Raw genomic sequence first — 13,871 nt, 5'->3', positions numbered from 1 at the left:
GGATGTAATTCAGAAAAACTCCTTACACACAAGAAATGGGGCAGCTAATATTTCTTATGTATTTGAGTGACTGAGAGATAACAAGTGCCTATGAATATAAGAGAAAGAGAGGAGGGAGCAACCATGCTGATGATAATAAGACAATTTTTCAGTATAGAGTAGGTCACAAACTATTCTGAATGCTTTGCATTGTGTAAATTAGCTCATTTAAAAAAAAAAAAAAAAAAACCTCAGTTACAGAAAAGGAAACTGAAAAACAACATTCAATAACTCAGTTAAGATACCATAGTTAGGGGTTGGAATTGTGGTGTAACTGGTAAAACTGCCACCTGAGACACCAGCATCTCACACAGGCACTGGTTCAAGTCCCAGCTGCTCCATTTCCAATCTAGCTCCCTGCTAATGTGTCTGGGAAGGCAGTAGAAAATGGCCTAAGAGCTTGGGCCCCTGCACCCACATGGGAGATCTGGATAAAGTTCCTTGTTCTTGGGTGTGGCCTGGCCCAGGCCTGGCCATTGTGGCCATTTGGGAAGTAAGCCATAAAATAGAATCTCTCTCTGTCTGTCTGTCTCTCTCTCTCTCTCTCTCTCTGTAACTCTGCCTTTCAAATAAATAAATAAATCTTAAAAAAAAAAAAAAAAAGATCTCACAGTTAGTAGGTGGTAAACCCAGTCAGCTTAGTTACTGATTCCATGATCTTAATATTGCAGCAGGGTTAAGGATACAAACAAATGATGACTGAAGGGTTATTGACATTAAATCACACTAATGCACTTGATTCAGTGTTTGGTAACTGTCATGACTTAGGAAGATAAAGTTTGCTAAATTTTATAATAATGATAAAAATTGTTTATTCTTTTCTTAAGTCATTTATCATGTTCTAACACATGGGTTGCATTTAACATTTTTCTTCTTAAAAGTTCCCTTTAAACTATATTATTTGTTTTATTTGTTCTTCTCTGGGCTGTAGGACCTACTATACATGTCCTTTAGATATATATTGAATGAATGAATCAATGAGTGAACAAGACAGTGATAACCTAAAAGCTAACTATAAGAACAAAATAAAATATAAAATAAAATATTAGGTCTTGCTGAGAGGGAAAAAATCTCCAGACAATTTGATAATGCATTGCTATTTATACAATATATTTTTTATTTCATGATTACCTATAGTATGACACCCTAATTTGAAACCACTTCTCTTACCTTGCTGATATCATCAAGTGCCTGGCTATTGACATTTTCCTTTTGGATGATGTTCATTACATCAGTACGAAATTTCTTGGCATTAAGGAAAACAAGTGGGTTGTTTACTGAGATGATTTTCACCTGCCGCAGCATTTCCTTTCAGAGGAATAAAAGGGATAGATTCAGATCTCTGAATTCAATAAGGTATGTAATAGTTATAGCCAATGGGTGTAAAATTTTACAAATCCAAATGCCACTCAATTGTAGAAGCAATGTATTAACTACCATTTTCATTATTAAAATTTATTTAGATATTAATGTACTGCCATACTTCTTAGGGAAAATATGTACTTCACCTTTACTAAGAAACATTAATTACCCGTGAACCAAGCCTAGAATATTCAAATACCAGGAAGATCTAGCCTACTGAAAAATCACTTTTATTCAGCCGATCAGTTGAAAATAATTTACTTAGCCATCACTATTTTTGAAAAATGAAAATATGTCATAAAACGTTGAATGTCTACCATTTAGCTCATAATAGCATAGATTTCTTTCAGCTGAAATGTAACTAGAAAAAGAGGAGAGGTACCGTCAGGAATGTTATTTCACTTTGTGCAGTCCTAGATTACACTGGTTTGCAGGAGGTAGGTGAGAGATTCAGAAAATGAGAAGAAAAAGTTTTGACACAAGCATGTCTGCATTGGCCATTTCCTCAGTTATTACTGGCCTCACTTGCTGCTGTGCAACCAAACCACCTTCTCTATGATCTTTGGGACAAATGGTTGATCTAGAAATTGACAGGGCGGTAAATTCTGTGAAATAATAACTGCTTACTAACTAATATAGCAATAAAACTCCTTCTGGTTTTAGCACTAACTTAGAGGAGGAGACATAGAAAAGAGGGACGCATACAGGCAGAGGGAAAGAAAGATGAAAGGAAAAGAAAGAAGGAAGAAATGGAGAAAAATATTAGATAAGTGATTGGGACAATTCATTTAACTTCTCTCAGGTTCTTCACTTTTCAAATTAGGTAAATATTTAAAGCTAGCCATCAAAAATGTTTCTTTAGGTATAAAACTAAACACTAGAAAGTGAGAAGATTTGCAACAAAAAGTCAAGAAAACAGACTAAATTGCGAAACTGATTTTTCATCATGAGAGAAACCCTTAAGCAACAGAAATAAAACATTAATTCTTGGACTTCTCATAGTTAGGTATCAAAAAACATCAAATCTTAGATCTACCCACTAATCACACCACATGATTGTGCTAATATGCTCATATAAGGTAATATGAAAATTTATATATATATATATATATAGAGAGAGAGAGAGAGAGAGTTCCAGAAAAGACCTTCTCAATGGGGTTGAATTCACTGCATGGGAAGAGATTTCCAAAATGGAAATAGGTATTCCATATAAAGAGGGGTTAGAGAATACATAAAAAAACATAAAAAGATGATCATTTATTCTAAGTTAGCTAAAAACTTCACCTAATTGTATTCAAATCTTGCCCTTAGTTTTTTTGTCCTCATTTTTTGACACAAAGCACTAAATAACTAATGAGGTATAATATTTTAAATAACATGAGATTTCCATGCAACAGTTATAATTCGGGGGCGGGGAGGCAGATGACTAGACTGGAACCAGAATCAAGATTGAGACGCAGAGAAAACTGGCACTTCCACATTCAGACCCTAATTCACAAGAAGGTAAGGAATAGACAGATTCATTCACTAGTGATTTTTATGTTGAAAACAGTCAAGGTTAGAGCATGCGCACATGCAGGATGGGTATACAGAGGACTTCAGGGGCCCACAAACTAAGTCTGAAACTTTATACAGACACTTCATGGCCATAGAAATTATAAGGTAAAAAACAAGGCAAAGTGAGTGGAAAACTTCAGCCTGGAACACCCTAAAAGTCTGAATTCAAATAGCTCTCTGTAAGTGTATACTTTCCACACTTGCTAAGAACACAGCCCATTGCCCTTGGAAATCATTGAAGGCCTCCTGATGCTATGTCCTACTTTCCAGAAAATTGGAAATACCCTGACATTGATTCTTCTTGTAGGAAGCTGGTTCTCTCCGTTCTAAGGGGAATCATGTGGTACCGAAACCAGTGAATGTGAAAAATAAATGAGATGGAGTTAGTCAAACATTTACAAAATAGGTTTAAAGAAAGGGCATTTTTTTTTTCATTTATTTATTTGAAAGACAGAGTTACAGAGAGAGGTAGAGACCGAGAGAGAGAGGTCTTCCATCCACTGGTTCACCCCCCAGATGGCGCAATGGCTGGAGCTGCACCAATCTGAAGCCAGGAGCCAGGAGATCTTCCAGGTCTCCCACACAGGTGCAGGGGCCTGAGGACTTGGGCCATTTTGTACTGCTTTCCCAGGCCATAGCAGAGAGCTTGATTGGAAGAGGAGCAGCCGGGACTAGAACAGGGCCAATATGGGATGCCGGTGCTTCAGGCCAGGGCTTTAACCCTCTGTGTCACAGTGCTGGCCCCGAGAGGGCATGTTTTTTTAATTAGCAAAAATAATGGAAGTCAATATTTCTCTCCCTCTCTTTAAACTATTGTGGTCATCCCTTCAAACTAGAACCTAGAATTCAAATACTACCAAATACGCTTCCTAAGCATGGGTAAAGCAAAACAATTTATGTGAGCTGTTTTCTGAACCAAGTCTCTGAAGATGGGCATTTGGCACAGCTGTTAAAACGTCCCTCAGGGTGCTTGCATTCCATATTGGAGTACCTAGATTCAAGTCCGAGCTCTGCTTCCTATTAATGCTTCATGCCAGTGCATACCCTGGGAGGAAGCAAACACATGAATCCTAGCCATCCACATGGGAGATCCAGATTGAGTTCCAGTTCCCTAATCTCGGCCACGCCCAGCCCTTCCCAATGAGGGCATTTAACAATGAACCATCAGAAAAAAGTTTGTTCTCTCAGTGCTCTCTCTCTCTCTCTCCCTCCCTCTCTCCCTCTTTCTGCAACTTTCAAGTAAAAAATTTAGGTATATATAAAATAAGGTGTCCACTATGAAAGAATCCAATCATATAGGCATTTCCAGAATCATCAGATTAAATGACCCTCTACTAAAATACTCTCATCCAGTTTTAAAAAGAAACATACCAACAACAAGATGAGCCAACTAAGCTTTATTCCTTTCTTATTCTCTATTTTCCTCCATCCTTAATTTATAATAGACTATCAGTTCAGTTTGATTACATTATATAAATTTAGTACTGAAAGAGATGTCCAAATGCCTGAACTAATAAGGGCCATGATTCTACTGTGAGCTATATTTCTATGAGCAATGATGTGGTCTTATCTGAACACTCAATCCATAGAGATTTTAATTTGTTGTATTGATTTTTTGCATGTCCATTGCCAAGTGTTTGGTGGTCTTGTATAACTGTTGGAACTTCATGCTAATGAAAAATCAAATTTTCATGTTTTAAATGTCATAATTTATCTGCTTCTTATAATATCTTTGAATTTATCACCCACAAAAGTTATTAATAATTACATAAAGAAAAATGAAAATAAACTTACTTCATCTATTTCTGTCTTCACTTTAAATTCCATTTCTTTCATGTTTTTTATGCTTAGAGTCATTGACCTAAAATAAAGTCAGATAGAAAATAAATTATTTCTTAATCACTAGATTAATAAGGAAGCAACAAAATTGGTAAGCAGTTTTATCTTAACAATTAGAACATGTCTGAAATGATTTAGATCCTATGACCCATTTATTCATAAAATATCTGTGATAGTCCAGAATAGTGGATAACAACAATGGCACCTAAGTAGAGATTAATACATGTAAATTACTTCCCTGGGGTTCCCAGAGATCATTATCTGCAAGCTACAGAAAGTGGACGGGTAAAGCATTGCAAAAAATGTCCACAGAGCACATAATATTTGATAAGATTTTACGTTTAAGGAAAGGAAGTAAAGAGGGAATCAACAGCACAATGGGAACATATAATAATGAGTGTGTATATGTGTGTAGATTCCAGTAGGTAAACACTCCGGAAGCAGAAAAAGAATTGATCAAAACAAGGAAATGGTTCGTGGAAGTTTCATAAGTACACAAAAAGAGACAGTGTATTATTCAACAATTTATCTAGAAATTATGTATATGTATTTTCTGAAAACTAAAAGTTCTTAGTTATTTAATTTTCCAAATGATAACATCTTTGTATGGTTTGTTTTTCATTGTATACCATATCCTTTCACTGAATTAAAAAATCTCTATGATGTAGTATAATGTAGCTAAAGGGTTTATTTTGATAGATTTTATATATTCTCTTTTATAATGTTGATATTTTTTTCATAAGGCCAACAATGTTACATATCATATGTAGATAAAACATTTTCTAATCTGCCTCTAATTTGCTCATAGCATACAAAACATGATTATAGTTTTATATATGTTATATAGAAATGAAGTAACTGGCAACATCACAAAAGAAAGATCTTCAAAAAGTTCATGAAAATGCATATTATGAAAACAATGTGCACGTATTAAATTTTTTTGCATCTTTTAATTCCATTTTCCATGAATTTTTGAAGTACCCTCATGCTTTGCTGCTGTGTCAATGTAAACAGAACATTTGAATCAGATCTTACCTTGGGAAGCGTCCTATCACTATAGCTATGGTACAGACAACACCAAACAACAGTCCCACGTTGGCAGCAAAGCAGATTGTAAACACATATGTACTAACCCAGATACCCTGGAAGAGAAACAGGAAGCACAAGATGTGAATCTCATCTTCTTTGTAATTGCTAAGGTCCTCACAATGTTATTCTACAATCTTATCACCTCCAAACCTCTAAGCAAGAATATGCTATTGATGAAATGAAAAATAAGGGCCCAAGAATATAGAAACAAATCCTAGCTCCCATAGAATCTCAGCAACAGAACTAGGAAATTTTCATTCTTTTATTTCCGTGCTGCCAATCCTTCCTTCAACCCAGGGCAAACACGATATTTAAGATCTGTAAGGAGTTGGTAGATGTGTGTGACTGAAAAGCATGCCATAATTTCCCACTGCTTTTTCATTGAAGGTAATAATATTTTTTTAAGATTTATTTATTTATTTGAGTGGCAGAGTTACAGAGAAGAGAGAGAGAGACAGAGGGAGATCTTTTATCTGCTGGTTCACTACCCAAATGGCCAGAGTTGGGCCGACCTGAAGCCAGGAGCCAGAAGCTTCTTCCAGGTCTCCTACATGGATGCAGGGTCTTAGTCCTTGGCCATATTCTGCTGCTTCCCCAGGTGCATCAACAGGAAGCTGGGTCAGAAGTGGAACAGACAAGACTTGAACTGACATCCAAATGGGATATCGGTGCCACAGGCAGAGGCTTAACCTACTACGCCAAAGTGCCAGCCCCTGAATGTGATAATATTATAAACAATTGCTTGCAGATTTTTTTATGCCTGACAATATTCTATTTTCTAAGATTGCTATAAAAACAACTAATGTAGTAGTTTAAAATGAATCAAATAATGCTAACATGTTACTCTTAGGTCAGTCAATATAAAAATCATTTTTTTTTACAAAGGGTCACTTATTGTGAAAACCACAAAATTAGATATGATTCTTGAGAACATTCCAAAAGATTCAAGAAACTCTCCTTTAGTTGGAATTCCAAAGTCATTGTAGTTTGGCCACCCCTTAAAAATTATAATTTGCAACAAGATATTATATTAGAATTGACATTTCCAGATTTAGTGATACCAAAAAAAATCTGTAAAAGCAAGATAATTAGTGAGATTCAGAAAATTATACTTCCTAAACACAAAATCTAGCATTTAACCAATAGCAGGCTCACAAAATTTTCAAATACTCGCTTTCCTCCGAATAGCCTATATCACTTTTTCTGTGCTTACTATTCTGTATTGGTATCTTTCTTTTCCAATAGTTGTGTTATCACTTTAAAACATAAATCCAGGGGCTGGCGCTGTGCGTAGCAGGGAAACTCACCACCTGCACAGTTGGCATCCCATGTGGGTGCTGGTTTCAGTTCTAACTTCTTGACTTCTGGTCCAGCTCCCTGATAATGGCTTGAAAAAAGGAAACAAAGGTGGTGCAAGTGCTCGGGCTCCTGCATGCAGGAGGAAGACCTGGATGAAGTTCCTGGCTCCCGGCTTTGGCCTGGCCCTGTGCTGGCCTTTCCTGCCATCTGGGAAATGAACCAATGGATGGAAGAACTCTGTGTCTCTGTCTCTCCCCCTCTCACTATAGCTCTGACTTTCAAATAAATAAACAAAACAAAACATAATCCAATTCCATACACGAATGGAAGCGTTTGAAACTACTCCATACCCTGAATGAAAATAGCATAGAATCTTTGGGATTGGGTTTTTTCCCCAGACAAGTTAGAAACATTTTTTTTTAACTTGGAACACTTTTCCCCATGTCTGTATTATCTATCTACATTGCACTTGAGAGATTAACAATAGATTATTTTGAAAATCTGAGACCTTGGAGGCAGATGAAAGGATTGTTATCTGTAAAATTCCTTTTGATATGGGAAAAACACTGTAGAGTGAAAGAGAAAATATATTTAAAATGACTCTCACATTAAGAGCCACCATCTACAAATTTATTGCCAAATTATTTATTTTGACATCATTTCCAGCCTATCATCTCATAGGCTATTCACGACTCAACAGTCATTTGAGTCTTCTGTTTATAGATGGTACATGCTTTCTTCCTACTGTATTCCATTGTATTCAACCATATACAAATTAAGATTTTAGTTTTTGATCATTAATTCAACTTTCTTTGATAACCATGAGTCTTTGCTCATCCCTGAATGCTGAGTCTGACTGAGACAGAGTAACATGCCACCACAGGCTCTATAAGTCCAGTTCCTGCTGATCAAGCTCCATGATTCAAAATGGCATAGCGAACTAAAGATCCTGGTCCCTGCCAGTTAATGTCCCGCAAAGCTGGAGGCCAGGATTCATCAGAGCAACCCAAAGTTTTGAGACCATCTGGTTCTATTTTTAAAGCATATTTACTCTCTCACAACATCATCAATAATAAGCTCGGCTCTTAATGCTTAATTATGTCCTGGGGCTACTCTTACAGCTTTGAAAAAAATATCAAATAGAAATTAATAACATAGATCAGAAATAGTTCCCTTGGTTAGAGTAAGTCCCAACAGTACTCTGTGACAGTTCCTGTAAAAGACCCAAATGTTGGTGTCACATTTATCAGAAATTGGGTAGCTCTTGGGCCCCTATTGTCTTTTATATTTTTCATCATGTGTTCTCAAATATTCCCTTCCTCCTTATTTTGCACTTATACCCTACAATCACAAACTAACCCCAAAGCTGATATTAAGTAGGGAACATATAAATCCTCGCTCTTTTTGAAAATGCATCAGTGTGAAGCACACTTTAGCAACCACTGAGTCACCTTGCCGCTCCATGACCTATTATACTACATTTTCATGACATCTTTGTAGATATGAATTCTATTCCCAGTTTTCAGTTACTCAAACTTAGCTCTGCCAGGACTGAATCTGGATCTCTATTTCCTCATTATTTCAAGAGATTCTTGTAGGTGTGTCCTTCTTAACAATACTTGCTTCCAGAATTAAATCATAAGGTGGGGCCGGTGCTGTGGCATAGCAGGTAAAGCCGCCACCTGCAGTGCTGGCATCCCACACAGCTGCTGGTTTGAGTCCCGGCTGCTCCACTTCCAATTCAGCTCTCTGCTATGGCCTGGGGAAAGCAGTGGAAGATGGCCCAAGTCCTTGGAACCCTGCACCTGTGTGAAAGACCCAGAAGAAGTTCCTGGCTCTTGGCTTCAGATTGGTGCAGCTCCAGCCATTTTATGGCCATTTGGGAAGTGAACCAGCAGATGGAAGACCTTTCTCTCTCTCTCTCTCTCTCTGCCTCTCTGTAAAATCTGCCTTTCAAATAAATAAATAAATTGTTAAAAAAATCATAAGGTAAATTGGGTTTTTCCAAACCACTCAAGTTAGTTAGCATTTCTTCAAAAGTTGTAAATTACACATTCATCAAATTTGAAAAATTCCATTTCTGTTTCTTATAACTACAGACAACTTATGTTTAAATGCATTTATTACGATTTTAGAAAGGTAACTGATAAAGCATACAGGTCTCAGATAACTAAATATATTTTCTATAAATAATGGTATTAGAGTTTATTTGGTAACATGTACTTAAGCCAAAGAGGAAAATTTTAGGTCAAATTTTTACTTACCCAATCAATTTTATCCACATTCCAATACTTTTTTAAATCCCGGAACTGTATTAGCATTCCTTTCAGTCCCACAACAATAATACTTGCAAGAACACACTACAAATAAAAAATAAGTTGATGAAGAAGCAAGACCAAAATTTTAGTCTAAATATAAAAGGTCCAAATTATTTTTATTTGCTTGGTTTTAAAGTATTAGAGAAAGTAATCATCAATAGGGCAAAATACATCCTATTCTAAAAATTAAGGCTAAAAAAAGGAAAATAGGGGCTAGCACTGTGGTATAGCAGGTAAAGTCACCGCTTGCAGTGCCAGCATCCCATATGAGCACCGGTTTGAGTCCCAGCTGCTCCACTTCCCATTCAGCTCTCTGCTATGGCCTGGGAAAGCAGTAGAAGATGGTCCAAGTGCTTGGTTCTCTGCACCTGCATGCGAGACCCAGAAGAATCTCCTGGCTCTTGGCTTCTGATCGGCACAGCTCTGACCATTGCAGTCATTTAGGAATGAACCAGTGATGGAAGACCTCTCTCTGCCTCTGCCTCTCTCTAACTCTGCCTTTCAAATAAATATATAAATCTTAAAAAAAAAAAACAACAAAAAAAGTAAAACAAATCTGAGGAATTCTAAGGGTGAATGTCACAAAGCTGAATGTGCCCTTAACTATGATTATTCACTGCCATTTGCTTGAAATGTGTTGGTTGTAAAATACACATATATATCACATATTTTTGCAATTTCTTTAACTATCAATTATCTAGTTCCACCTAAAGATATTCAAACAACTTTTGGAAACTAGATTTGATTATTGAGCAGTCTTCTCATGGAAATAATATACTCTGATTACGCAACTGAAGATTTAGAAACAAAGGAACAAAATTGCTCAGTTCTCTGAAGACTGGGGTATTCTTTGTATCATGTTGGTGCTTCAGGCTTTTGAAGGGCAAGGTGACTGACTGATACTAGTCACTTCATATAAAGCATGTGTCAAGAGTGGGAAAACGTGTTTTGTTCAATAGCCTCTTGCCCCAGGACACATTTTCTAAGTTCTGATAAAATTCTTCCAAAGTCCGCTTCTTATTAGGGAGAATGCTTAGTTCCACCCCTAGATAAATACTGAATAAATCCAGTTCCACAATGCCATTTTTGACACGAGAGCCAAAGAATTAGGAAATAGACATGGGGTACCTATTCTTGCCTCATCAAATGTGCCATCAGTCCACCTTTCCCCCATTCAAACTTTATTTATATAACATGGTTTTCAGATTTAGGATTATTGAGGATATGCATCTAAGAAATTTTATATACAATGATTCTCATCAAAAGTAAAGTTACAATATAGATAGTGAAAAAAAAAAAACACTACTGTACCATGGGCAGCCAATAAAGCAGAGGTCCTATTGCATAGATGACTATAAGGACGAAAATGCAAGATATTAGACAAGCCACCTGTAAAATACAAGACAGACAAAAAAGAAAGCCTTGAACATTTTATTATTCTAAAGCTATGGGAGGGGGATATTATTCTTAGTTCATCTTGATTAGAAGTAACAAAACATTGGCAATAATTGTTAAACTGCATAGAGTGTCATTATCTATATTTTGCAGCTGAGGGAAGCCAAACATGACAGCTGACAAACTGGTGCCATCAAATTAAGTCACTGAAGAGAGAAAAGTAATTCCACACAAAGAAATAGGACACCATCCACTTTTATCACATATCACAGCAATGGCTTTTTGTTTAATAGTGAAAGTGACATTTCAATTAAAAATTCTATAGCCTGTTGTTGTTTACCCTGACTCCTCTCCTATTTTGTAGGGATTGTTTGAGCAAAAACTGAAAATACACTTAGAGTTTTCTGTGCTGATGACAAATTCCCAGGAAGCATTTACCCTCTTCTTTGGAGTTCTTTGTTAGTAATGGCTCTAGTTATGAAGTGGTTATGTGAGATTAGACACCATCTCTGATAGTGGAATAGACTTACTTTTACTAATCCTAAAAAGCCATCAGAATCATGTTCTAACCCACTCAGGCTGCTGACAAAAGGCAACTCAAAACACCTGACTCACGTAACTATGTTCCATTTAATCGAGAACTTGATTTCACAGAAGCAAATGAACAAAAATGTTTGGCCAAATTGTCATTATAACAAGAAAAAAGGGATTTCTCACGACCACAAAGAAGTCTAGAACACCATTATGGAGATATAAAAGGGAATTTGGATTAGAATGTCTTGAGTTAAAAAATCAATATTTAAACAAACAATCGGTATCAATGGCTTCAAGGACTCAGAACAATTGGAGTTCCCAGGCATTGCTGGTGAAAATGTGATATGGCACATTTTGGCATATGAAGTTAAGCACACATCAAAAGACCCAGGACTGCCTAAGAGAAATGAAAATATATACCTACATGAACTTGTACATACATTTATAGAAACTACTCATAAATACTTAAATTTGTAAATACTGTGAATATACACTAATTAGTGAATAAATTGTGCCATATCCATACAACAGAATACTACTCAGCAATTAAAAAAGAATATGGCTGAAATTCAATCCCAGTAAGCCTAGGAAGGTAGCTGGACTAGACACAGAAAGCTGTATACTTTCAGATTTCATATGTACAACATTCTGAAAAAAGACTAATTATGGGATGCCAGAGGCTAGAAGTTGGGGTCAAAGAAATGGTCACAAAGGAGCATAAGGAAACTTGGTGGGGTGATAGAAAATATTCTATATCCTGATTGTGTTTGTGGTTACACAGGAATATACTCTTCCAAATCAAGTGAACTATATAACTAAAAAGGGTGGATTTTACTAACTGGAACTATACCTCTTAAACCTGAATATTTACGAAAAGGAAATTAGGGGAAGGATCTGTAATAATTGTTTATATATATGGGTATACCCAGAGTCAGCCCAGCAGCAGTGCTCATCCTGAGCCTAGCACTATTAAAAGGTATATTGTGGGAAGTGGGGAATGGAGTGGAGGTGGCTATAAATATCCAGCCAATCCAGTGGTCACTCAAGAACAGACATAGGAACTGACCTGTATGGGAAGAGTCTGAGGGAATCTGGTGTTCCATCCATAGTTAGTGGGAATCGTCAGCACATAATGGGAATAACAATTCTTATGTGAGAAACCATTAGGGAACCAATAATTGTCTACAAAAGGTTACAGTACACTAGGTCATCACTACACTGATTACTTAGGAGTCACTGGTGATTTTACATATTAAAAATTTTTAAAACAATAAAATAAAATGCTTGTCATTCCACTCGACTATGAAAGCTATAGGATCCATCCAGAAAGTCCAGTAAGTTGACTCAGTAAACCCATGTTTATATGGAAATAAAAAGACACCAGCTACTAAGAGCTACTGCAAGACAAAAGACAATGGCATGCACCCCTTTTGTGGAACTCTTCACTCATACATCTACAGTGTTTCTGAAAACAGAATCCTAAATCTCAAGCATTGAAACGAACTTTGAGCAGTCACAGTCAACACTCCTTGGAAGGATTTGAGGCACAGAGAGGCAAAGTGACTTGCCCAAGGTCAGAAAGCTAGGGAGTTAGAAGACATGAAGGTAATAGGGGATAGGTACTGCACCAGGACTCATGAAAGCCAAATTTATTTTAAGATTCCTAGATATATTACAATGCACTAAAGTTGTTATAGAAATTACAATGCAACTCCACAATTTTATGCAGAAATAGTAAATTACAAGTACACTTGGGCTTTTCTTCCAAACGATATTTAACTGTTTTTTATCGGCATGGTGTTTTGTATATACATCAACAGCACTCACTGGATTACAATTCAATCTTGTAGGCAAAGTAAGTTAAAAGTTAAATGGATTTTATTTCGCAAAGATTAACAAACTATTTGTTTAATGTTGTGAGTCATAATGAAATAGACCATGTATGCAAATGCTTTATGCCAGAAACCTGAATGGACTTGTTTCATTTTTTTTTTTATGCACTACATCAAAAGACAAGTAAACTTAATTGGACGAGCAACCCTTACCAGTTCTGCCAAATATATCTGTCCCTAGTCATGGAAACTAATAATAGAATAGTGTCTGCCTTCAAAACTTTCAAAATAGTGATATTCATTCACTCCATAAATAAGAGGCCCAGGCACTGAAGTTTGAATTTTTTTTAAAATCTGAAATTATGCAGTCCATCATTCCATAATCAGCCAACTTGGCAATTTAAAAAAAAGAAGTTAAACTAAGATCAGATATTTGCAATGCTAAACAATTATTTTATTTCTTAAAAGATTTATTTACAGAGAGAGAGGGGAAGAGACAGAGAGAGAAATCTTCCATCTGCTGGTTTACTCCCCAAATGGCTACAACAGCTGGGGCTGGGCCAGGCCAATGCCAGGTGCCCGGAGTGTCTTCCAGTTCTCCCATGTG

General features: G+C 36.4%; 1 protein-coding gene across 1 annotated transcript in view; it reads right to left on the bottom strand.

Annotated features, from left to right (window-relative positions):
• Positions 1 to 13,871, bottom strand: part of SLC26A7 (solute carrier family 26 member 7) — a 141,322-nt gene that overhangs the window by 30,598 nt on the left and 96,853 nt on the right. The window contains 5 exon segments of the mRNA NM_001195763.2: positions 1,210 to 1,347; positions 4,753 to 4,819; positions 5,833 to 5,939; positions 9,450 to 9,545; positions 10,815 to 10,892. Of these exon segments, the coding sequence (NP_001182692.2) occupies positions 1,210 to 1,347; positions 4,753 to 4,819; positions 5,833 to 5,939; positions 9,450 to 9,545; positions 10,815 to 10,892 (486 nt within the window).

The sequence above is a fragment of the Oryctolagus cuniculus genome, chromosome 6, assembly GCF_051225735.1.
Source record: "Oryctolagus cuniculus isolate XC-2025 breed Fujian yellow rabbit chromosome 6, ASM5122573v1, whole genome shotgun sequence".
NCBI lineage: Eukaryota > Metazoa > Chordata > Mammalia > Lagomorpha > Leporidae > Oryctolagus > Oryctolagus cuniculus.
This window is presented reverse-complemented; position numbering and strand designations above follow the sequence as displayed.